We start from the raw sequence: 24596 nt of genomic DNA, 5'->3' as shown, positions 1-24596 counted from the left end.
ACTCTCAGTCACTCCTGCTCTGGAGAGGAAAAGGTAGTTGTCAAGGTAGTGGCCCCTTAGGTCTCCAGTCCTGGGACAGATCTCTGGGGAACTTGGGGTTCTCCAGCTTTCTCAGAGCTGGATTCCCAGAAAGAGGCTAGAGAAGCTGCCAGACTTCCCGGACCTTGTAGGCAGGTTTCTAGGGCTGCTGGGAGTGTATCCCTCAGTCTGTGTCCCTCAGACTGAGGACAGGTGCTGGGGCTCTAAGTGGCAGTTGGAGGGAGCTTGTCATATTCTTCGTGGCCTTGGATGGCTACTCAGTGTTGGGCAGCCATCTAGAGGGCAGATACTAGAGAAGCAGGGACTCAGGGCCCCTGGGTTCTAGCCTCCTGTCCTGCTGCTGTGCAGGCTACCCAGGCACCTGCGGCAGGGTATGCATTGGCTGCATGTTCTGAACTTTCCACCGCCTCCCAGCTGTGAAGAATGGAGAGCTGCCAAAAGTGACGGCAGGAGGCTGTAGCTGCAGGCCAAACCAGTAGAGGCCAGCAGGGCAGAATCCAGAGTCCCCCCTAAGCTGAGCCCTTCCTCTCCTTACTGGGTTATGTACCCAGGTAGGTAAACTTCTAGGTTAGTTCTGCCATTTACTGGTGTAATGTCACTTGGCATTTCTGTCCCTAGTGTCATCTGTTAAATGGGGATAGATAATAAATAAGAGCGGAGCCCTCCAGGGGTGCTGGGAGGCTGTTGGGGCCCGCCCTCCAGCCAGCGCCCAGTAGGGATGTACTGTTCCTATGTCCGTGTTCTTTCCTCCTCATTTTCTCCTCTTTCTTCCTCTCTCTGGCCTGTCTCAGGCCTTGGGGACCCATCTGGGCCCTGATAGTATTCAGGATGGTAAACCATCCCATCCTGAGTATGAGCAGGTATCCTGAGGACTGCAGTGTTTGAGAAGAAACACTTTTGGCCCCAGTCCTAACCTTCCCCTCTACCTGAAATTGCTTCAGAGTGGAGTTGTGAGGTGTGGGGAACTGTGGCGTCTGTCGGGGAGTGGAGAACAGAGCTCAACCCCAGGCCCACTGTCTTCTTCGCACCAGCTCTTAAACTCCCTGGATCTCACGCCTGGAGAGATGGCTCAGCAGTTGAGAGCACTGGCTGCTCTTCCAGAGGTCCTGAGTTCAATTCCCAGCAACCACACAGTGACTCACAATCATCTGTAATGAGATCTGGCGTCTCTTCTGGCCTGCAGGCACACATGCAGACAGAACACTGTATACCTAATAAATAAATAAATCTTAAAAAAAAAAAAAAACCCTCCCTGGATCTCCTAGCAGGAATGTCTCTCCTGATTACCTGTTCATTGGTACCTCATGAAGGTGTTTCTGGGTTATGGTCCCTTTACTGATCAAGTCAGGTCTCTGACAGTTAATAGAGATGTCAGAATGGACAGTGAACTAGGACGTTGATCCCTTCCCCTGTAGCCTGCTGTTCCAAGTGTCAGAAAACTCTTCCTGCAGTCCATGTTTGTGCCTCTCACTTGGATTTGAAGGGTTACTCAGCTCCAGGCCTGCCCACAGCAGGTCTCAGCTGCCTGGGGCCTGTGGTCAGGGCTAATGCGAGGGAGAAGTGGAGGACAAGAGGGATAAAGTTATTAGTGTCTTCATCTTTGAGGGATATTGATTGCTGGGTCTCCAGGCCCATTTGGTCTTATAATGGGGTGCATGGAGGTGTTGGGAGGGGCGCAGAAAGATCCCACATAGCCCCCACCCCTTCTTCTGGAATGGCAGCCACACTAGGTCTGGTCAAAGGCTGACACTAGAGACACGGTTTGGGAGTGCGAGCTCTGGGGAGATGGGGCAGGGAAGCTGAGGGGCGCAGGGCTTGGCTCTGCTACTGGACTATTGTGAGCATACTTCTAGCTGCGGAAGAGATTAGGTGGCAGATTCCCAGCTGTCCTGAGCCCTTACCTGCCCCCAAGGCAGTCTGTCCCGTGTCATGGGGGAGTAACTCTGGCCTGAGTGTCCGGCTTTCTATTTGCATGGGATGCCCTATAAGTGGTTGGTACAGTCTCGTCTCTCCACCTAGAGCTTTGCACATTCCTGCCATCTTAGGCCAGGAGGTCTTAAGTATCAGACCCACCTTCTCCAGCAGCCCCCTGTGGGTGTGTGCTGGAGGCTGAGAGAGGGAGATACCTAGGGTAAGATGGAGGGTAAGAACCAAACTTTTCCCTCCCACCCTCCCTTTACCTTGGACGAGAAGGGCCTGGCGTTCTTCTGCTCAGGGATTCAGACGCTCACTTCTCTGCCCCAGAGGAGCTGGTTTCCCATCTTCTGGGCTGGGAGAGGAGGTAATTAATGATGGGAGGCTGGACAGTGAATGTTCAGGGCTAATGTTGGTATTAATCAGGAGCTAGTCCCCAGTCCCCAGCGAGGGATCAGGTTCAACTGGGCCAGTGTGTGTGTGTGTGTGTGTGTGTGTGTGTGTGTGTGTGTGTTGTGGAGCAGCAGGAACCCCTGACTCCTTTCTCAGTTTCCTGCCTTCTCCACAGAGCCCCACTTCTACCCCTACACCCTGCCATAATTTCCTGGAACTCCCTCTTGGTGTATCCTTGATTTTCCTGTCGAGGAAGTGGCAGATCTCTCCTTGAGTTCAAATCTATCTCTGGGTGTAGGTGGGGGTGAAGCAAGCCACCCCTCCTTCCATGGCCCCCACTAGCCCTTCCTGCAGACAGTAACATTAGGTGACTCCCAGGCCGCCTGTCCAGCTAATTGCCTTTCAACCTTCCCCTCACCAGGGTGCCCCCCACAAGCTCCATTAGCCCCCCTTCCCCTGATAGCCCCTAAATCAGCCCCAATTATTCACGCAGGGGGTGTGCTGTGATTGCAGCTGGAGTGGAGGGTGAAGGTGAGGAAGTTGAGTGCCAGGCAAGCTGGCAGGAGGCAGAAGCAGAGCAGGGACAGGCAGGGCTGGAACCTGGGGGCAGACTGAAAAGTGTGGATTTGACCTCAGTAGGATGTGGGGAGTCAGCTGGCCTCCTCTGCAAGGGCAAAGCTTACCCTTGCCATTGTCAGATGTAGCCAGGTGTTTATGAGGGACTGGCTGGAAAGAAGAGTGAGCAGCCAGTATGCTTCCTCCCACAGGGCCTTCCTGAGCAGCCCTCTCTGCTCCTTGGAAGGCCAGGCTGGCCAGTGCCAACCTGACGCGTGCGCGCTGGGTATCAGAGGCACTCTCTCCCTCTGCTTTCGTGTTTGCTGTCACATCTCTGGGAGCTCTGAGAACACAGAACTGTATGCTAGAAAGGGTGACCTTTCATCCTTGTGAGCAAAACTGAGTGAGAAGACAGTGGGACAGCCTGGTCTCCACCCACAGCATCGGAAGACAGTGGGACAGCCTGGTCTCCACCCTCAGCATCCATCAGAAGACAGTGGGACAGCCTGGTCTCCACCCTCAGCATCGGAAGACAGTGGGACAGCCTGGTCTCCACCCACAGTGTCTTCCCTGAGCTCTATCACGGAACCTTCCCTGAGAGTTGAGAGGTTCTGAGCAAACTTCCTGCAAGGCAAATACCTCTCGGACTCCCTGTAAGACTACTCCCACTGAGGAGGGGGAGGCGTCCAGCCCTGGCTCCTCAGCAGCTCTTATCCCTGAGCAGAGCAGACGCTTCACTGGGCTCCTGGGTTCCACATCTCCCTACAGCCTGTTCTCAGCACAGCAGTGTTCCTTGTAGGGACCAGCCCTGCCTCTGGTCAAGCTATTCCAATGGCTTCTCATCCCGCACAGAGCAAACTCCAGTAGCTTTACTGTGGCCTGAGAGGTTCCTGCAAGTTTGGCTCTGACATCTGTCTTTAACACCACCATCACCATCCTTGTTACATAACAAGCCTCTCTGTGCAGAGGGTTATCGTTGTTGTGTGGGTGTGGGTGGGTGTCGGTGTGGGTCAGAGAAGACCTTCACATATCAGTCTTCCACCCTGTTCGAGAGAAGGCTTCAGTAAAAGTGGGGTGGGGACCAGGCAGTGGTGCACACCTTTAATCCCAGCACTTGGGAGGCAGAGGCAGGCGGATCTCTGTGAGTTCAAGGCCAGCCTGGTCTACAGAGTGAGTTCCAGGGAAGGTTCCAAAGCTACGAGAAGCCCCGTCTTGAAAACAAAACAAAAACAAACAACAAAGTGGGAATGGGAGGTAGGTGCAGGTATTCAAACCCCCCATTTTTGTCAGTTTCAGATGCTTATGTATTTTCACTGCCTATTCCTCTCCCTCAGCCCCTCCCTCCCCTGAGCCACTGAGTTTAGCTGGAGTCATTCGCTGATGGGGGGTGGGAAGTTCCGCAGTGGCAAGGGTGACACCGGTGTCTACACACTGGAGCTAACGACAGCTCCTCCAGGAAGTGCTGAGCTCACGTGTGCAACAGTCTTGTCCCATCTAGACCCCTTTTTACTGTGGGTTCTGTCTGCCCCCCTTCTGCATTGCTCCCTGTTGGGTCTAATACTTCACATATTCGTGGCCCTTTGGCCAGTTCTGTGTTTCTGCATTCACCATCACCTACTGCTGTCCTAAGGGCCCTGGCTGAGGGCTGGACGAAGCGCTAGTCGGGTAAATGTGGTATTTAGAAGGCAGTCTGCTGTGACTGGGGCCCAACTGCTGAACTTTCTTAGCAGGAATGGGATGTGGGCCAGTGTGGCCCCCCGAGCGATGGCTCGGAGCGGAATGCGGAGTGAATTTGAACCACGTGCAGTTCACTTCTTCTCTGCACAGCAGTCTCTTCCGCTGTCACTGAGGTGCAGTTTACTTCCAAGGCCACTGGAACTCAGGTTTTCTGCTGCCTGCCCTTGAGCCATGCGTCGGTTTCTATTGCCCCCTGCTGGACATTTAGTGGAATCAAAGTCCAACCTTGTGTTTCCTTCCCAAAACATTGGTACCATCCAGTGCACCTGAGTTCAGCAGTTTACCATCAAAACAGCAACTATGTGGGTGGTGGTGGCGAAGGCCTTTAATCCCAGCACTAGGAAGGCTCTGTGAGTTTGAGGTCAGCCTGGTCTACAGAGCTAGTTCCAGGTCAGCCGGGACTACACAGAGAAATCCTGTCTTGAAAAACCAAAACCAAACCAAATCAAAATAAAACAAAAAACCTGCCATAAAAAAAAACAAAAACAAAAACAAAAACAAAGAACAACTACTAAGCAGCATTGCCTGACTCTTGGCTTGATTATCCACATAAAAATAATCTCAGCAAATATGATACACAAGGGACTTGAAACCACAATACCCAAGAACCAGTAACTGTCAGGTCACAACAGCTACCGGGGTCAGCGACTGTGAGGCCACACGGGACCTGTGCATGCAGACTCTCAGTACCTAGCTGTGGTAGTTCCAGCTGTAAAAGGCCCAGTGTTATCAGGGGCCGTGATAGCTAGTTACACCTAGAGCTGCCACACCTAGAGCTGTGTGGGACCAGAAGCCTTGTGGTGAGGGACAGAAGGAGGACACATGTTGTGGAATATTATTTTAGCTGGGCAAAGATGTGTTCCATTTGTTTATGCTACAGAATATTACTTTAACTGTGTGAAGGTGTGTTTCTTATTTGTTTAATGATGTAAGGATTGTGTTTAAATATGGGAAGATGCGCTGTGTCTGTTTCACCTTGCCTGCCCAAGGCACTGATTGGTCTAATAAAAAGCTGAATGACCAACAGCTAAGTAGGAGAAAGGATTGGTGGGGCTGGCAGGCTGATAGAATAAAGAGGAGGAGAAATCTAGGCTTCAGAGGGAAGAGTGAGAGAGGAGGAGAGAGAGAGGGTCATGCCTGGGGCCAGAATTCAGGCAGCCATCAGTCAGCCAGACAGAGACAGCAAGAAAGAAAGAAAAGGAAAAAAAAACTCAAAGCAAAACATAGATGAAGAGAAACAGGTTAAGTTATAAGATCTAGCAAGAAAGGAGCTAAGCCAAGGCCAAGCATTCAAAACCAATAACAAGTCTCTGTGTCATCATTTGGGAACCGGTTGGTGGCCCAGAAGAAAAGGCCATTAGTGAGTACACACATATGATTTCATTTATACAAAAATTCTAGAAAAAATCCACAGTGACAGAAAACAAATCAAAATTTGGATCATTCTTGCAGAGAAGGGCAGGTAAACTGGGGGAGATGGTCTTTTAAAATATTATATTTATTTATGTTGTAACGGGGAGAGGATATTTGCCATGGTGTTCCTGTGGTCTCTGGGAACTTTTGAGATTCTCACCTTCTACCATGTTGGCCCCTGGGGTCAAACACAGGTCATCAAGTCTGGTGGCAAGTGCCTTTACCTCCTGCGCCACCTCACTATCTTCAGAGATGGACGGTTTTTTTTTTTTTTTTTTGAGACAGGATTTCTCTGTGTAATAGCCCTAACTGTCCTGGAACTTGCTTTGTAGAGCAGGTTGACCTCAAATTCACAGAGATCCGCCTGCCTCTGCCTCCCAAGAGCTGAGATTAAAGGTGTGCGCCACCAATGCCCAGCCAGAGATGGACATTTTAAAGCATGCTTTTATTGGGATGGTAGTTACACCGATGAGCACACTTGTCTAAACTAATAAAACACCAGGCTAAGTGAAGTCAGCTAGATGTGGAGGGGCGAAGACTGAGCTGAGCTATCATCATCTGACTTCACGATGGTTTGCAGGATCAGGGATGGTTCAGATCAGGATGAGGGAAAAGCTCTGGAAATCGATAGAACCAAAAGTTGCACCCATGTTGAAATACTTAATGCCACTGAACTGTTTGCTTAACAGTTGTTGGAAGGATATGTATATTTTGCCACAATAAAATTTTAGAACAATAATTTTCAAGCCAATTGAGCTCCTTTTTATTAAGTGGCCCTGCTGCTGAGAATTCAACCCAGGACCTGTAGCATGAGCCACACCCCAAAAACCCAAATTGTCTTTGCTTTGAGCCCTGGCTACGGTAGGTGGCTGGGTTCTTAGGTGCAATCTGGTGGAGACCGGCTCAGAGCCTTGCCTGGACCTCTTGATAGAGGTCGGGGGTGCCTCTCCCTAGAGGGCCGCCAGAGGGAGCCGCCGGGCAGGAAAAGAGGGGCGTCGGGTGGACAGCAACGCCGGGAGCCAGGGCCGGTCGGTCGTAAGCCTGTCACGTTGGGCGGCTCTCCTCGTCCACTTCACAGACAAGCGTGCGGAGGCCTGACCCCACCCGGCCCGGCTCCAGCCTCCCCGCGCGGACTTCCTGCCTGGGCCCGGGCCCAGGCCCACCCCCTTCCTGCCCATGCAGCCGGCTCCCTCCGTCGGCTAGCGGACCCGTCGGTGCACACACTACATCGAGCTCCGAGTTCCGAGGCAGGTGAGTACCCAGTCCTGGGCTCTGGAGCCTGAGACCCCCGGGATGAAACTAGGCGCAGAGAGCTGAGCAGAAAGAAGATGGGGTGGAGGGAGTGCGAGCCGTCTAAGTGAAAAGAAAGGAGATAGGAGATAGAGACAGACACACAGACGCTCAGAGAGAGGGAGGAGGGAGGAAGGGAGGGAGGGAGAGAGGGAGGGAGGGAGGGAGGGAGGGAGAGAGAGAGAGAGAGAGAGAGAGAGAGAGAGAGAGAGAGAGAGATCCACCTATGTGGAAAGGAAAGCTTTTGTGGTTGTGAGGATTAGGAACCCCAGCCAGGGGAGGGCAGCCTGGAAGTCCTGGATTCCAGTGTGAAGTTTGCTAGAACCTTGGTGGTACTGAAGCCCTGAAAAGTCGCCCTAAACGTTTGCCTTCTCTCCAGCCCTCAATTTCTTCTTTCTGGAGGACTATGAAAACACCGTGCCTGTTTCCTCCTGTAGCTGATAGCTGAGGTAAACATGTCTCCTGGAAAGAGACCTGCTCAGTATTTGTAGATTTGCAAGTCCTTCTCCACCTTGTAGGAGAGAAGTCAGCCATAGGCACCTATGGTGTCTGAAGGCTCTGTCTGAACGATGTGGGCCCATCGTCAGGCAGATGGTGGTCCTGGAGCCTACAAGCCCAAGCTCCAGTAAGGCCCCCCTCACCTCTCCTTCATATTTCCAGCCTCTAGCCATGGACTCATGACTCCCTGATTTGGTGTTTTAGTAGTGCCTGCTGCCCCAGCTGGGGACTGTGACCCTAGTCCCAAGAGATAGGAACAGCATGTGCTGGCTGAAGTTCCCAGGCTCAGCCAAGCCTCAGCTCCAGGCAGAGCCGGATAAGGGGTCAGTTCTCAACCCCTGCCTATGGAGGCTGTTCTCCAAACCCACGTCCACCCCAGAGTATAACTGTGTGTCTACGGGTTGATGGGTGTGGACAGGCCTCCCACCCGCCCAAAAGTCTGCCCCTTTCTGTTCTCCAACAGACGGCATCTTCCAAAGTCCCTGCTTGCCTTTTTCTTCTCAGAGGGGGTAAAGTAGGAGGGTTGACTTCTTCTCCGCGCCACTCCAGCATACCCTATCAGACTTTCCCAGGAGAGGAAACCCTCCCCAGGCACCCAAGATGGCTGCCACAGCGGTGGGGTGCAGGGTGGTGCTCTGTGTGGGGACAGCTGGCAGAAAGGCAGGAGGAGAGGGGGTAGATAGACACAACACGGACATACAGACTGGTGGGACAAGGCCCAGGGAGAGAACTGTGCGTCTAGGAGAGACTGAGAGGAGCCACAGTGGTGGAAGGAGGGGCATACAAGGTGTGCAGGCCTGGGCCAGCCCCTGCTGTGCTCTGGAGGCATGTGTGATGGAGGGCCAATCGCCCACCTTCCTAGGACAGTTCCTCAAGGCCTGCGCGTAGGCGGGATCCTGAGTGTGGGCTTCTTCCTGTGGCTGCCCGCACCCACAGAAGGGCATCTGGGACTCAGCCCTGTGTTTGAAGGATCTGTGGCACCAAGATCCAGGCTGAGGACTCACATCTAGTCCATCTACATGCAAGACAACTCAGCGCCCTGCATTTCTGTGCTCTCATCATCTGGGAGCTTGGAGGCCAACCCTGGGTGTGGCAGGTGTGGAGCCATCTTCACGGCACTGTATCTGGGGGGCTGAGTGGGAGCTAAGGGGGGCCTGTACTCGGTTCCATGTCTGCCTGCTGTGCTGGCTGGCACGGTGGCAGACAGCCTTGGATAAGTGTGATGAGCAGGCAGGGTAGCTCAGTGGTGCAGCACTTGTCTAGCATGCTCAAGGACCACGGTTCTGCTTCCAGCACCACCAGGCAAGCCCAGACCAGTGAGAGCCCACTGTGGCCCTGGGCTGAGCTGGGAGGAAACATGGGTCCATGCCAATGGATGTTGGTGTTGTCCAGGGTGGAAGACTGAGAAAGCGGTGGGGAGATGTGTTTGCCACAGAGCCCCTCAGCCCCATCCTAGACTGCAGTGTTCTGCTGACAGCTCCTAGAGTCTGGGTTAGCTCTACTTGCTCTTAGAGGACAGACACAGGTACTGACTTTAGCTAGGTCATCCCCGTGTGCCAGGGGATCATCCCACTTGCAGCCAGGTGGCACAAACAGACTCAGGAAAAATAACCAGAACTCCTTTGGGCCATGGGAGCCATGGCCATTAATTCTGCAGGACAGGGAGGGAAGGTGAGTCTTGAGTACTGGGAACTTCTTGGCGGAGGCTGCTCTTGAAGCCACGGGGCAACTGGACATTCGGAGGAAGCTTGATCAGAGATGGTTGCCTGCTGAGAGGCATGTGGGGCTGTTAACGTCAGTGGCTGTCACAAGACTAGATGTGTGGTATAGCTGGCCTTCCTGCGATGGAGACTCACAGGAGGCGGGGGCGGGGGCGGGGCAGTGGCAGAGCAGAGCTGTACTATGTGGTTTTATTTATTATCATTATTATTAATTGATACCAGCTCACTCTATATGTAGCTCAGAATAAATTATCCTCCTACCTCAACCCCCTGAGTGTTGGAATTATAAGAAAAAGCTGCCTAGCCCTGCCAGAATTATAATTTCTGAAGATAATCTCTGGGTGGCAGCAAGGAAGGCAGCCAGTGGGGAAGCTACTCTCATCCCAGTCTGGTGGCCAGACAAGCCCTTGGGCCACTCATTTTAGGGGACCCTCCCTACTTTCTCCTCAGTGAAAAGGTAGCCCAGGTGTTGTCCAGGGCTGCAGTGGGACAGCCTTAGGTCGTGAGTCAGAATCCCTGCTGGTTCTCTATTTCCTGATGCGTAAACAAGGCCTAGAGCAGCCTCTCTGGCCGCGTTTCCTGAGCCAGCAGCAGGCCAGCCTCTCACCCCTGTCCCGCTCCTGTTGCCCCAGCCTCCAGTTGGCCTCGCTCAGGTTTCCTGTTCCTCCATCCGGCAGACATGCCCACATGCCTGGTGTGCTGGAGCCTGGCTGGGCTGGGCTGGGAGGGGCTCTGTGCTTGTGCAGACCTTGGTGTGAGGCGCTGCTGGGCAGGTGCCGCTGGCAGAGCCAGAGCTTTTGGGGGAGAATGTGGAGGTGTGGGCTGGGGTCTCACTACATCCGTGTGTCTCAGTGGCAAAGGCAGCTCAGGAAAGGGCACAGAGAAGGGGGGACTCAAGTGCCCATTCAACATCTAGCTAAGCTGCATGATAGTGTGGTTGCCATGCATCTGTCCCTTTTGGGGGGCAGAAGACATTGTGTGGACTCAGTTGTACATGACAGTCTTGACATGCAGAAGACTCTGACCAGGCAAGCAACGGAAGGGAAAAGTGCTAATGAAAAGGGGTGTAAAAACCATGCCAGGTTTAAACAGTCCTGGTGATTAGGGAGGCTGATATGGATGGAGGCTCAGGGGTCTCAAGTGCTATAACCAAAGTCACACTGCTTGTGACAAGGTCAGGACTAGACACTCGGACTGCAAAAAGGGGGAGATTAGGGAGTCGGGGTTGGCACCGCTGCTGAGAGGGGCAGGAATTCAGGGACCCTGCCCTGGTACTGACTCTAGCTTGAAGATGCACCTGGCAGACAGCCGACATTCTGGGGATCAGGTTCCGGCCCTCCCCCTCCACTCTTTCTCCCCGTCAGCATTTTCAACCTTGTTTATTCCTGGATCATCATGGGGTTCTTCAGAAAAAAAAAAAAAAAAAAGAAAAGGACGAATGAATGCACGGGTCCTGTGGATGTCGGGCACAACTGACATGGATGGAGCATGGGTGTTACAGATTGGCCCAAGAGTGTCACCATTTAAAATTTACAGTAACCTTGTGGCAGAGTACGCCACCCTTCCCCAGAGCTGGGGTAAAAGGGCCAATTCCTGCGTCTTACTCCCGTCATTTCCATTTGCTGTTTTCTGGTTACCAGCTCCCAGAGGCCCTAGATTCACTTCCTTCTCCCAGAGGCTGGGGTACAGTGAGGGTAGAGGGGCTCTTGGAGAGGGAACAGGCCAGGGCCCAGTGGGACTTGGAGGCTGAGAGGCAGGAATGTAGCTTGCAGCCTTGTAGGCAGGAAATGGAGCTGGGCCTGGCCGAGAGCCCAGCAATTTGCATGTGGAGGTGGGAGAGAAAAGTTGTTCGTTTTGACTGCCTTCGGGCTGGCGGGAGCGCAGTTCCCACGCCTCTGATCTGGTTCTGGTGGCAGCCTTCCCTTCCTTCCCTTGGCGGCTCCGGTCCCTGGCCAGCTTCGCACTCCATAACTAAAGCTGTAAAGATATCGAGCCCCTGGGCTTCTTATTTCCAACCTGAAACAGAATTGTTGAGAGGCCTCTGCTGCTGCTGCTGGAGTCTGGATCCCTTTTCTGCCACCCCTGACTGTGGGTCTTGGGCAGGTTCCTATGTTTACTGAGTCTGCTTCCTCCTCTGTGGACTGGATAGCAGCATTTTCCGTGATGGAAGTCACTCTCTCCGCTTGACCCATCTCAGAACAATACAGGCTCACATTTTGCCTGGCTGTGAGGAAAAGCCCTTTGTGAAAACAAAGACTTGGTGGGAGATAAAAGTTGAGCAGAGGGGGCCCAAGAGGAGTCTCCTGGGGCAAGGACCCAGTAATGTAGGACTAAGCCCCTTGATAGGTGTATACTCATAGAGTCTGGAACTCGAGAGGAGCTGGAGGCTCAGAGGGACAGGCATCAGGTGCACCAGTCACCCCTAATCCCCTCCCCGCCCCGCCGGAAGCCAGCTTTAGAGGCTGGGAATGGTCAGGTAAAACCCTTCTGCTTTCTGCTCAGATCCCCTCTCCCCCATCTCCCTTTCCTATTGTCCACCCACTGGTCTCTGCTGACCCCACCTTGGCTTCTAGCCCTAGACAGAGCAGCTGAAGCTTCCTCCGCAGTGCGGGCCCCACCCTGAAGGCCTTTGGGAGGAGGGAAGGTATAGGCAGTCTCCAGTCAACTAGCATCCCAGCAGAACTGCAGTTCGGCATCTCCCGTAATCCTGCACCCCTGTTCTGTGCAGGACTGTCCTGAGCCCCCAGCTGAACTGAACGGGGAGATGGGACAGCACTTGATATTTCTGGCCTGGAGGTAAGGGCAGGTGACACTGGGAAGTATTATGCAGCCAAACTACTTTCACCTTAAGTCAGTCTTCCTGCTATGGGCTCCACCCACCAAACCAAGCTAGGAATAGACAGGCCCATAGGTGATCTCACAGGTGAGCCTGCATTCTGACTAGACGAGTGTGGAACAAACTCAGAGTAGGGACAGAGATGTGGAGAGCCCTGGCTGAGGAACACTCTTGGGGGAGTGGGGAAAGTAGCTTGGTCCAGTTTGAACCAGCCCTGTTGGTGGGCACTGAGTCGGGCAAGGCTGGAGGAGATGGTTTGGGTGCCGTGGGAGAAGGAACCGACTTTGTAGGGTGGGAACATGTTTGGTGGTTCTCACTGGATCAGGTCGTGGGTAGCAGCGGTGCCTCCGACTATGGTGTGGCTCCCTCGGCACAGGGCTTAGCACTGTTCCCTTGACCCATCTCCCCAAGGCCACAATACCAGCCCAGTAGCCAAGCCAGCTAAATGGGGCCCCGTCACACCTGACAGGATAGTAGCGTGGGGTGGAGCCACACTTCCAGCCAGCAACTGGGTTTCCTCTCTCAAGAGTCTAGATCCTGAGCACTGGGATCCCCTGGACGTCTTCTGGCTTCCCAGGCCCATGCTGGCATCACTGGTGAGTTACCTGGTCAAGTGAGCAGTGGCTGAGAAGACTAGGGGTTTGGCTGGGCCCCGGGGAGGTGTGAGGTGTAGTGTCTCTGACCCATGGAAGGAGCTGGGAGTTCTTTCTGGGTGGCGTAACATGGAGTGAAGAGGATGAAGGGAAAATGCAACTGTTAGGGGGTTAAAGCTGGGCATGGGCCACTGCAGGAAGTTGGGGTTCAGTTAGGAAAGAAGGTGCCCTGGCTGAGCAGAGAGAATCATGATCAGCCAGAATATGTTGGTGGGGGGCCAGGGGTGGGGCTGCAGCAAGCATTCCAGAGATACTCAGGGGTGCAAGGGGCCGGTGACCTCTCTTCTCAGGGAAGTAATGACAAGCAGATGTGGGTATCTCTGGAGAGTAGAGCAGGGAGCCTGGGCAAGCTTTAGAAATGCAGACACAGAGGGGGGCCTGTCAGCTTTTCCTGAGCCTAGGCAGTCAGAGGAGGACTCATCCCAAGGGGTCCTGACTCTTCCCACTTTTGGGGTGGGGCCTAGGCTCCTTGAGCTGTCAGAGAAAGGTGGAAATTGACCCTTGAAGCATACCAGTGGCTGTGTGGTCACCCAGCTGAGGCCCTATTGTCATTGCCCATGGCAAGAGCCTGCTGACAGTTCTTCATTCAGTGGCTTGGACTCCCATCTGCCCACACACAGTGATGGAAACTGGCATTTGATAGGGAACCGTCCCGGCCATTCGAAAGTTCTCTTGGACTGAGCCCAAGTTGGCTTCCCTTAGAACCCCCTTTTTGGGTCCCAGTCTCATACTGTGGCCACTTTTCAGGGTCCTTAGTATTTATTTGCTAGGCTAGGGGGTGATCAAGTGACACTAGAAATTGACGTGTAGTGAACGGTACCAGGAGGCTCTAAAAGAGATGAATATGTGGCCAACCTGTGTGTGTGTGTGTGTGTGTGTGTGTGTGTGTGTGTGAGTGTGTTCAGGGATGGGGTGGTGGGGTGTGGAGTTGTCAGGTAGCAGACAAAAAAGCAAAGTGGTACAGAGTTCCAGGAATAAGTAGGGCTGGAATTGGTGTGCTAGCAAACTGGAGCCACACAAGTGGTGCTTAGGAGACTTTTCTGGGGTTCTGGGGGAGCTGGAGTCCTGCCATGTGGACCAGAGGACTGAGGAGGCAGTGGGCTGGTCTCTTCAGCATGCCTACTGCTTGCATTTTTACAGGTGCGTCCTCTGGGCTGCTGGCTGCACTGTTCAGCTGCTGTGTGCCCTACTGCAGGCCTCTGCAATGCGGCCACTTCTGCGGCTCCTCCTCCTGGCCTTAGGCCTGGGTCTGACCCAACCTCTCAACTCCAATGATCCCAATGTCTGTACCTTTTGGGAAAGGTGAGAAGGGCCCCAAGCTTGATGCTTGTCCCGGACAAGTGACTCCTCCGAGGAGTCTGTTTCTGGCCTCCCCAGCTCTGCCCTTATCTCCGTCTCTGTCCTATCTCTGAACTGGATTTTGACCTGTCCTTGTCTCTGGATCCCTGTGGGAGGGAGCAGAAGAGCTGACTGAGGTAGGGATAGGACTGGAAAACAGGGCCCAGGGCAGAAGTTAGCCGGAAGTGCTTCATTCATTGCTGCCAGCTGGGTCAAGGTTGAACAATCAAGTTCAGTCTTCCCACACTGGCAGGTGCGTGCGTTTGTGCACTTGTGAGAGTGTGTGTGGAGAAGCCTGTGGCCCTCAGGATGAGAAATGGTGAGCTAGGGTGGGAGGGGCCCCAGCACATTCCAGTTTTAGAAGGAGCCTCTAGACAAGCTGGGTGGGGCGTAGGGTAAGGAAGTCCAGATACTGGGGTGTTTGGGTTCTCTCCACTGGAAGCCTGGACCCTGCGCTCAGGCTCTGAACTGTTCTCACCCCACAGCTTCACCACTACCACGAAGGAGTCCCACTTACGCCCCTTTAGCCTGCTGCCCACGGAGTCCTGTGACAGGCCCTGGGAGGACCCCCACACCTGTCCTCAGCCCACGTGAGTGCTTTGTCCTTAGAAGAGTCACTAGCTGCTGCTGTCCCTGAAGGAACAGTGAGCTGTGACCCGCACATGAGAGGGCCACAGGGATTTAAAGTGTTCACTGATGGAAAGTGGTATCGGCAGACATCTGAGACAGTTGGAGCAAACCTTTGTATCTATAAAACCAATGAACCGACTGACCAACTAACCAACTAGCCAAACAACCCAACTACCAACTAACCAACCAGTCAATCACAAACAACACCACTGTGTCTCAGCAGCAGATGGTGCTTTGTTGAAATTCTAATATGAATTCAGACCACGTTCTGAAAGGAAACATTGACTTCCGACTGTACCATGGCATATGCCATCAAACCAACACTTAGGTCACTCTTTGCACGAAAACTCACATTAAATTTGAATCACTTAAAAAAAAAAAGTCACTAGCTGGTCGAGGTCTGGCCCCTCTCAGAACCTTTGGTGCTTAGAGGATACTCTGTCCGTGGTGGGTACTCCTATGGCCCGTGAAGCTGAGGCTCATGTGGGGCAGAGAGGTCACCTTCTGATCCCTCTGGTGCCTCACTGAGGTGTGATGGGGGTGGGGGGCAGAGGTGGGGCAGCCAGGGTCTCAGCTAAGAGCACTGATGGCCACCACCTCCTGGGCCACTGCAGGGTTGTGTATCGGACTGTGTACCGTCAGGTGGTGAAGACGGACTCGCGCCCACGCCTGCAGTGCTGTGGGGGTTACTATGAGAGCAGTGGAGCCTGTGTTCGTGAGTCTTGAGTTGGGTCAGGGTAGGAATGGACTGGACCCCATCTGTTTGGGTTTTTCCCTGCCCTAGGAAGGGGTATGGTGGGTGGGTTGCTACTGTCCACTCCTTCAGGTTTCCCGTTGGCCAGTAGCTGTTGCTGGAGTTGTAGCAGGCTTAGAAGAGGGGCTGGAAGTGGAGACTGGGGAGACTTTGCTATTGTCTCTTGTTCCCTAGCATCTTGTGAGTCTGTCCTTAGAGGGGCCCTGCCACCTTCTGACCCTGTCACCAGCTCTGTCACTAGTCCCTGCAGGCCAGTTTCCCAGCCTGACTTAGCCCTCACCTCAGCCCCTACCCTTTCTGACCACATCTCCATCCAACTACCACTTGAGAATTCACCATTTCCCAACAAGATGTTTAAACATGTATACAGGAAGGACTCAGGGAGCCTATGACCCCTGGGGTTGCTTCCCAGGTCTTCATCTCAGACAGAGCTGATGCTTGAGGACCTGCAGGCCCCTCACATGGGAGGCTCTGGCTTCCTAGATCAAAGGTGGGAGGGTGGGATGGAGGGATTCTTCTCACTCATCCATTTTCTGGCCAGCACTCTGTGCCCAGGAGTGTGTCCACGGTCGTTGTGTGGCTCCTAACAGGTGCCAGTGTGCACCAGGCTGGCGGGGTGACGACTGTTCCAGTGGTAAGTGGTTGGTGACCCGGGGATGGCTTTTTATCTGAGTCCGTTGCTGCTACCTGCCTTTTCTGGAGACGTGGTGGAGGAGAGGGGCTAAGTGCCTGGTAACTCCCTTCCGTTCTGTTTCACAGAGTGTGCCCCAGGGGTGTGGGGACCACGGTGTGACAAGCACTGTCACTGTGGCAACAGTAGTTCCTGTGATCCCAAGAGTGGGGCATGCTTCTGCCCCTCTGGCCTACAGCCCCCCAACTGCCTTCAGCCTTGCCCTCCTGGCCACTATGGTCCTGCCTGCCAGTTCGGTTGCCATTGCCATGGGGCTTCCTGTGATGCCCTGAATGGAGCCTGCTTCTGCCCCCCAGGGAGAACAGGACCCAGGTGTGTGATGAGGTCATAGACACAGGACCATATGTGAGGAAATGGTGGAGTTGAGAGACTAAGATCTCAGTCCTGCTCTTCTGGGTCCCAGCTAAACAGCTGCCATAATCACAGCATGAGCAAGTGTGTGTGTGGGGATGTCGTCAGGTGAGGCTGTTGAGGACCTGGGCACACCTGCTTGCAAGGCTACATGCAGACAGGGTTGGGATGTTGAGCTCGGCAGAGTAGAAAAACTATAGTCAGAGCAGTTGCCAAGAGGGGACCACCTGAGCTGGGGTGAAGGGGTGTAGGAGCCTGCTTGCCGCTACACCTCCTGCTCTCCCATCTGCTGATATCAGGGTGCCCTTGGCATTTACCTGCCTCAGAGATTCCTCCTGTGCAGGTAGCCAGCCTTGGGGAGAAAAGAGGGCCAGCTGAAGGTTCTTCCTGATGACACTCTGACCTCACCCCTGTTCCACAGCTGTAATGTGCCCTGTTCACAGGGCACTGCTGGCTTCTTCTGCCCCAGAAGCAGTCCTTGCCAAAATGGAGGTGTTTTCCAGGTCGCCCAAGGCTACTGCAGCTGTCCACCGGGCTGGATGGTATGAAGGGTGGAACTGTGTGCATGGAGTTGGGATTCCCAAGAGAATAACGAGGGTGGCTCTAGACAGGGCTGTGAGACAGGATTTTTTGAGATGGCCTCTCAGGACCCTGGAGAGGTTTGAGGGCTCTTAGCATATGAGGGTTTCTACTAGCCTGTGGCCATAAGAAGGGGATTAATGAGTTTTCACTCACTCACTCACTCACAGGGTGACATCTGTTCCCTCCCCTGCCCGGAGGGTTTCCATGGACCCAACTGTACTCATGAATGTCGCTGCCACAACGGTGGCCTCTGTGACCGGTTTACTGGGCAGTGCCACTGTGCTCCTGGCTACATTGGAGATCGGTGAGCATGTGGCTCCAGGGAACTGGGGTGGACCAGGAGGAGGTGGAGGAGCCCAGTTTATACAGCCGCACTTAACCCGGCACCTAGGTGCCATGAAGAGTGCCCCGTGGGCCGCTTCGGGCAAGACTGTGCTGAGACCTGCGACTGCGCTCCTGGTGCCCGCTGCTTTCCTGCCAATGGCGCTTGTCTGTGTGAACATGGCTTCACAGGCGACCGCTGCACTGAGCGCCTCTGTCCAGATGGCTTCTATGGTCTCAGCTGCCAGGAACCCTGCACTTGCGACCCAGAACACAGTCTGAGGTGGGCTCTGAGGGAGACTGGTTCTTGTTTTAGAGCCACCAGAGAAACAGCACCAGTGTATAGGGAAGGGTGGCATCGAAGTCACAGAAGGATCGGGGAGAGGTTTGGGGAGGGCCTGGGTCCCGCGGAGCCTCTTTGCTCCCTGATCGGGCTCTGCAGAGGAAAGGACCTCTGTAAACGGCTCAGATGCTTGTGTCCCCTCCTACGCCCACAGTTGCCACCCTATGCACGGCGAGTGCGCTTGCCAGCCAGGCTGGGCGGGCCTACACTGCAACGAGAGCTGCCCACAGGACACGCACGGGCCAGGCTGCCAGGAGCACTGCCTTTGTCTGCACGGTGGCGTCTGCCTTGCAGACAGCGGCCTCTGCCGGTGCGCACCCGGCTACACGGTGAGGCTGTGGCCCACCAAGGGGAAAGGAGGGGCGGGGTGGGGCTCGACCTCCGCTCACGTGGCCCTCTGCTTTCAGGGACCTCACTGCGCTAACCTATGTCCACCGGACACTTTTGGGATCAACTGCTCTTCCCACTGCTCCTGCGAAAATGCCATCGCCTGCTCCCCCATCGACGGCACGTGCATTTGCAAGGAAGGTAATGGACCTTTGGGAACGGCGGGGTGGAGGTGGGGTGTGAAGAAAGCACTACCAGGGCAAAACTTATTGGAAGTGGGCTTGTGGGAACGGATTCAGGGTAGTTCCTGCTAGAACACTTTCTTTCTTTGTCCCTTCTCATTCTCCCTGTCCTGTCCTCCCCTTCTCCCTTTCCTATCTTTTTTTTTTTTTTGAGACAATATATAGCCCAGGATAGACTCAAAGTCCAAGCACCCATCCTGTCTCAGCCTCTGGAGTGCTGGAATCACAGCCAAAATGCCCTAGTCATTTTGCTTTTTTTTTTTTTTCTACAAAGGTCATACTTTCCTTTAAAGGTGCAGACCAAAAGATAGCTCTGTGCCAAGCACCTCACCCTCCATTCTATAGAAAAGACCCTGACTGAGCCAGCGAGGCCTTACAAAGGCTAGCACTGTGGCACGTTGGCAGCCCTTAGGCTGAATTCAAATCCAGTGGTATCAGACTTAGCCAAGTATCAAGTCTTCAGCCCCCATTTCTCCCTGTTACCCCAAGATGGCCTGGTGGGGTCCACTGTGAGCTTGAGTTTGTTACCAGCCTCTGTTCTGTAGGGGAGACAGGAGGTGGGAGAGAAGACACTGTTGATGGCTGAGCTGCATCAGTGGGAGTCTTTGAACTGTGTTCATGTGTTTTCTCATGCCCAGCTCACAGCATAAAGCTGGCATGACCCATGCCCAGTGTATTCCTTCTTGTCTCCTCTAGGTTGGCAGCGTGGTAACTGCTCTGTGCCCTGTCCCCCTGGCACCTGGGGCTTCAGTTGCAATACCAGTTGTCAGTGTGCCCATGGGGGAGTCTGCAGTCCCCAGACTGGAGCTTGTACTTGTACTCCTGGGTGGCATGGAGCTCGTTGCCAGTTTCCCTGCCCGGTGGGTGATCACAGTCCACCTGCCTGGGGGAGGGGAGTGCACAGCACCCCTCAGCTGACTGGCCTGCTCTCCCCTCCATTTATTCTCCAAGAAAGGGCAGTTCGGTGACGGGTGTGCCAGTGTCTGTGACTGTGACCACTCTGATGGCTGTGACCCTGTTCATGGACACTGCCGATGTCAGGCTGGCTGGATGGGTGAGTGTTCTGGGTGTCTGGGTCTCAGGTCTGCTGTGGAGTTGGGAGTGTACTCCACAGGAGGTGACCCTTACTTGTCTCCTACAGGCACACGCTGCCACCTGCCTTGCCCAGAGGGCTTTTGGGGGGCCAACTGCAGCAATACTTGCACCTGCAAAAATGGGGGTACTTGTGTACCTGAAAATGGCAACTGTGTGTGTGTACCAGGGTTCCGAGGCCCCTCCTGCCAGAGGCGTGAGGCTCCCTGTACCCCACCCCACCCCTTGGCTTCTGTCGCTGACTCCCATCTCCAGGACAGTTAATCCAGGGGAAGGTGGGAGGGAGACCCTGCTCAAGGCCCCCAAGTCACCAGGCACCCCTTTCCCCAGCCTGCCAGCCTGGTCGCTATGGCAAACGCTGTGTACCCTGCAAGTGCAACAACCACTCTTCCTGCCACCCTTCGGACGGGACCTGCTACTGCCTGGCAGGCTGGACAGGCTCTGACTGCTCTGAGTGTACGTAGTGGCTTGTGTGTGAGCGGGAGAGCCTGCTGCTTTGGGTGGCTGAGCGTGGAACCTCAGTCTCCTGGCTCTGGGCAGAAGGCCCCCCCCACTCACCTTGGTTATCTGTACAATAGGAGAAATTCTGCCATCACTTTCCTACTGGGAACTGGTTTGGGTGGAGGATGCAGCAGTGAACAGGTCAGAGGGAAAGGTGTCTGCCTCTCCAGAACCTGGGAACAGCAAATCTCATAAAGTTCCCTCTTGGACATATTCTTATTTTCTCTTCCTTTAAAATATCAATATATAAACTATTAATTTATTCTTTGAAAATTTCATACATATATGCTATGAGTCTTGATGAAATCCCACTCCCCATCATGCCCCCTAATATATCTTTCTCCTACACAAATGTTCATTCCTTTTCTATAATCCGCCGAGTCTAGTTTGTTTGCCTGCGTGGGACTGGTGACTGGAACATGGGTCTCCTTCCCCCAGCAGCCGTGGCTGTTTTATCTCTTTCTCACACTGTGTTGACTGTGTCATCTCCCACATAACTATATGATAAAGAGATGAGTGGTCTGGGCAGCAGAAGCATGTTTCAGAGGGAGCTGCTGCCCAGAGACGGCTGACTGTACTTCTGCCAGGGCCTCAAGTGCTCTCGGTGAAGTATTTGGATTGTTGTTGTGTTTTCTGCCTAGAGTTCAGCAGTGTCTACTGTTAGATGATTTGCTAGGATCACACACAGATAATGTATTAGGCTGTAATCCCAATACCCTGGCAGGAGGCAGATGTTTGAAAACAAAAACCAAGCCTAGTGCTGAGCCCTCCATGGGCTGCTGAGAAGCTCTGGTTCCTAGCACTGGGGACATTGTTCTGAAATGGCTGTTAGGGAGTGGATAGTGGGCCAAGATGGCTGGAAATGAGCATCCCGGCCACCGGTGTGTAGATGCCCTTCAGAGCCTTAGGACCAAGAAAAGGCCAAGCTCAAGACTTCAGAGATACTGAGGCCTGAGCGTTCATGCAGAGGGGGTGGCTTGGCCCTGCCTGACAGCCCTTGTCTCCTGCAGCATGTCCCCCAGGACTCTGGGGACTCAAATGCTCCCAACCCTGTCAGTGTCATCATGGTGGAACCTGCCAACCCCAGGATGGGAGCTGTGCCTGCACTGCAGGCTGGACTGGACCCTACTGCCTGGAAGGTACCAACAGAGAGCTAACTCCCTGAGCGTACCATAGCCCTATCCAAGAGGAGGCTGCAGTTTGCCGGCTCTGTGACCCCTGCTTGCCCCCTTGGTTCTCTCCAGGCTGCCCTCCAGGAGTATTTGGTGTCAACTGCTCCCAGCTATGCCAGTGTGGCCCTGGAGAGAGGTGCCACCCAGAGACTGGGGCCTGTGTCTGTCCCCCAGGACACAGTGGTGCACCCTGCAGGATTGGTAAGTTCTTGGACTCCAAAGTTCTACAACCCAGGGTCCTCATACCGTCTCTTTCTTCCTTCAAATGCACCCACATTCACTAGTAGAACCGAGGTGCCCGTCTCAGTGCCCACTTTATCTCACAGGAAGCCAGGAGTCCTCCACCATAATGCCCACCTCTCCTGTGACCCATAATTCACTGGGTGCAGTGATTGGCATTGCCGTACTGGGGACCCTTGTGGTGGCTCTGGTAGCTCTGTTCATCAGCTACCGCCATTGGCAGAAGGGAAAGGAACATGAGCACTTGGCAGTGGCTTACAGCTCTGGGAGGCTGGATGGCTCAGATTACGTCATGCCAGGTGAGCTAGGGTTGTGCTTAAGTGAATGATAGGCAGTGGGGTGCTGCTGCCTGTTCCCCATGGGATGTGTGTGTGGGAAGGATGGAGGGAGTCGGGGGGGGGGGTCACACTGCTGCTGTCCTGGCCTGATGTTTGTCCTGCAGATGTCTCTCCGAGCTACAGTCACTACTACTCCAACCCTAGCTACCACACACTGTCCCAGTGTTCTCCTAACCCCCCACCCCCTAACAAGGTCAGTGCCTTGGGGGGGGGTGTGTTCTGGGTGTGGGTGAAAGCCTCAACCCTGTACTCTCCCTGAGGCACTGTCCCGCATCAGGTTCCAGGCAGTCAGCTCTTTGCCAGCTCTCAGGCATCTGAGCGAGCAGGCAGAACCCATGGACGTGATAACCATGCTACACTGCCCGCTGATTGGAAGCACCGACGAGAGCCCCATGACAGATGTAGGTGCTTGGAGACAGAGGCTGAGGAGGTGGATGTGTGCAGCCTCACCTGCTGGATCATCTTGGTGGGGTTGGGGTGGGGGAAGAGCCTAGATCCGGAAGATGCCTGGAAGGGGACCAGAGGTCTGACTTTTGTTTGATTTTCCTCAGGCTCCGGCCACCTGGACCGAAGCTATAGCTGTAGCTATAGCCACAGGAACGGCTGAGGACTATTTTGTCCTAAAGGTATGGAGCACAGAGACAAGGAAGGGAAGGGAAGCTGGGTCAAGGAGCCGGTGCCTCTAAGAAGCCTGATTTCCTTCCTTGATCCTTAGGTCCCACCTCGGAAGAGGGACTGGGGGCAAGCGTTATGTCCCTGAGCAGTGAGAATCCCTATGCTACCATCAGAGATCTGCCTGGCCTGCCTGGGGAACCTCGAGAAAGCAGCTATGTGGAAATGAAAGGCCCCCCATCAGCGTCTCCTCCCAGGCAGCCCCTTCATCTTCTGGACCGCCAGCAGCGGCAACAGCAGCCACAGAGAGACAGTGGCACCTATGAGCAGCCCAGCCTCTTGAGCCATAGTGAGCCCTCCCTGCCCCCAGCAGGGGCTACAGGGCACTGGAACATGGGAAGCAGGAAGGGAGAAGGGGAAGGGAGAGAAGAAGATAGTGGCACGATTCGGCAAGATTCAGCCTTTCGGTGGCTTGACCTCAAACCAGGCATGACACTCAGAGAGTTGCCCTGCTTCTTCGAGTCTGTTCCTCACCTGAAGGTTGAGTATTAGAGATGGTGCTTGTTTAGCACCAGAGAGGTAGAATTAGCATCTAGAAAAGTGAGACTGAGTTGTGGGACAGTGTCTTCATATCCTTTGAGGTGGACAGGGTAGGGAGAGCCAAGGAACGCCTCGAGGAGTTAACTCATCCTTTCCTCTCTTTCTTCAGATGAAGAGTCTGTGGGCTCCACGCCCCCTCTTCCTCCAGGCCTGCCTCCTGGCCACTATGACTCGCCCAAGAACAGCCACATCCCTGGACACTATGATTTGCCTCCGGTACGGCATCCGCCATCACCTCCACCTCGGCGCCAGGACCGCTGAAGTCAGCACTGCATGGGGCAGTGCCTGTATACCCTGCCAGGAGAGGGACTGGACCGGCAGACCACGAAAAAGCACATTTGATGAAGTGAGCAGAGAGACTAATGTCGGCCTTCAGCTTCCACCAAGGGAGACACAAGTTGACAAACCATCTAACTCCCTTTTCCCTTCCCACAGTTCCTTGAATCCCCAAGGCTCTGTGGACATCATTGGTGGGCTGAATGTTGTTGTATATCATCTGATTTCAGACTGATTTTAAAAATATGTGTTGGGTACCTTTTCTGTATATATACCAGGCGGGACTGTGTCTGCATCTGGTTGGCTTCAGACCGGTGCCAGGCACAGTTCTGCCTTCTGTGCTTCCCGGGTAGCCAGACTTCAATCTTAACTGGCTCCAACAGCAGACCCTCACTACCTGTTCACCCTTTACTTGGTAATCCTCCATGTTTTGCTCAGAGGATTGCGCCCTGCCTGTGGTGTTTATCTTCCTGGTACTTCTTGGGCTACACACAAACTTCCTGTGCCTCAATGGCCCTGCAGCCTACCTCTTTTTGTCTGCTTTCTCTCTTTTCTGGAGTAAAGGCTACCTGGTATCCTTCTTCCTCCCCCAGGGACAGGCACATCTGAGTTCAGCCTAGGTCCTGTGTTATCTGTCGACTCTTGTCTTTCACATATCCCACAGAGTGCCGGCCCCACTCCTCTTCTCTCTTCATAGCTACGGATGCTTCTTCATGCACCTGTAGAAGGCGAGAATGGTGCCAGGCAGGGTTTGGGCTTGTTTTGTTTTTGAAACATTGTCTCACTATGTAAGCCTGGCTGTCCTGGAACTCACTATGTAGATTAGGTTGGCCTTGAACTTAGAGGTCTTTCTGCCTGTGCCTCTTAAATGCTGTGTTTAAAGGTGTGTGTCACAGGTTACAGGAGGTGGGGGCGGGGCTCAGTCTGCACTCAGATGTGATGACCACATCACTAGATTAGCCTCTGCCTCCCCCTAGTGGCAGGAGTACTGTTTATGCTCACTGCTGTTTTTCCTTGGTGCATGTTAGTCAATAAATGTTCCTTTAAAAGCTTAGTGGCTGAATGACAGTACCAGTGATAGCTGTGGTAAATACTATACTTGTGTTCTCAGTGTCCCTCAGAACCTAGTTTGGAGAT

At 53.9% G+C, this 24596-nt stretch overlaps 1 protein-coding gene across 1 annotated transcript; it reads left to right on the top strand.

Moving 5' to 3' along the window:
- Positions 1 to 7099: 7099 nt before the first annotated feature.
- On the top strand, positions 7100 to 24513 carry Pear1 (platelet endothelial aggregation receptor 1). The gene is given in 23 exon segments (XM_050118791.1): positions 7100 to 7302; positions 14190 to 14351; positions 14873 to 14977; positions 15632 to 15732; positions 16313 to 16405; positions 16531 to 16774; positions 17235 to 17355; positions 17563 to 17699; positions 17787 to 17999; positions 18214 to 18388; positions 18467 to 18587; positions 19325 to 19488; positions 19580 to 19682; positions 19770 to 19916; positions 20051 to 20176; positions 21232 to 21360; positions 21466 to 21594; positions 21720 to 21932; positions 22076 to 22164; positions 22249 to 22372; positions 22523 to 22597; positions 22687 to 22932; positions 23293 to 24513. Coding segments are annotated over 22 exon segments (3105 nt in total). The 5' UTR covers positions 7100 to 7302; positions 14190 to 14253; the 3' UTR covers positions 23445 to 24513.
- Positions 24514 to 24596: the final 83 nt, after the last annotated feature.

This window comes from Alexandromys fortis, unplaced genomic scaffold (assembly GCF_014885135.2).
Source record: "Alexandromys fortis isolate MF-2015 unplaced genomic scaffold, M_Fortis_MF-2015_v1.1 scaffold_152, whole genome shotgun sequence".
NCBI lineage: Eukaryota > Metazoa > Chordata > Mammalia > Rodentia > Cricetidae > Alexandromys > Alexandromys fortis.
The sequence above is the reverse complement of the archived record's forward strand: the minus strand, read 5'-3'. Positions and strand labels throughout refer to the sequence as shown.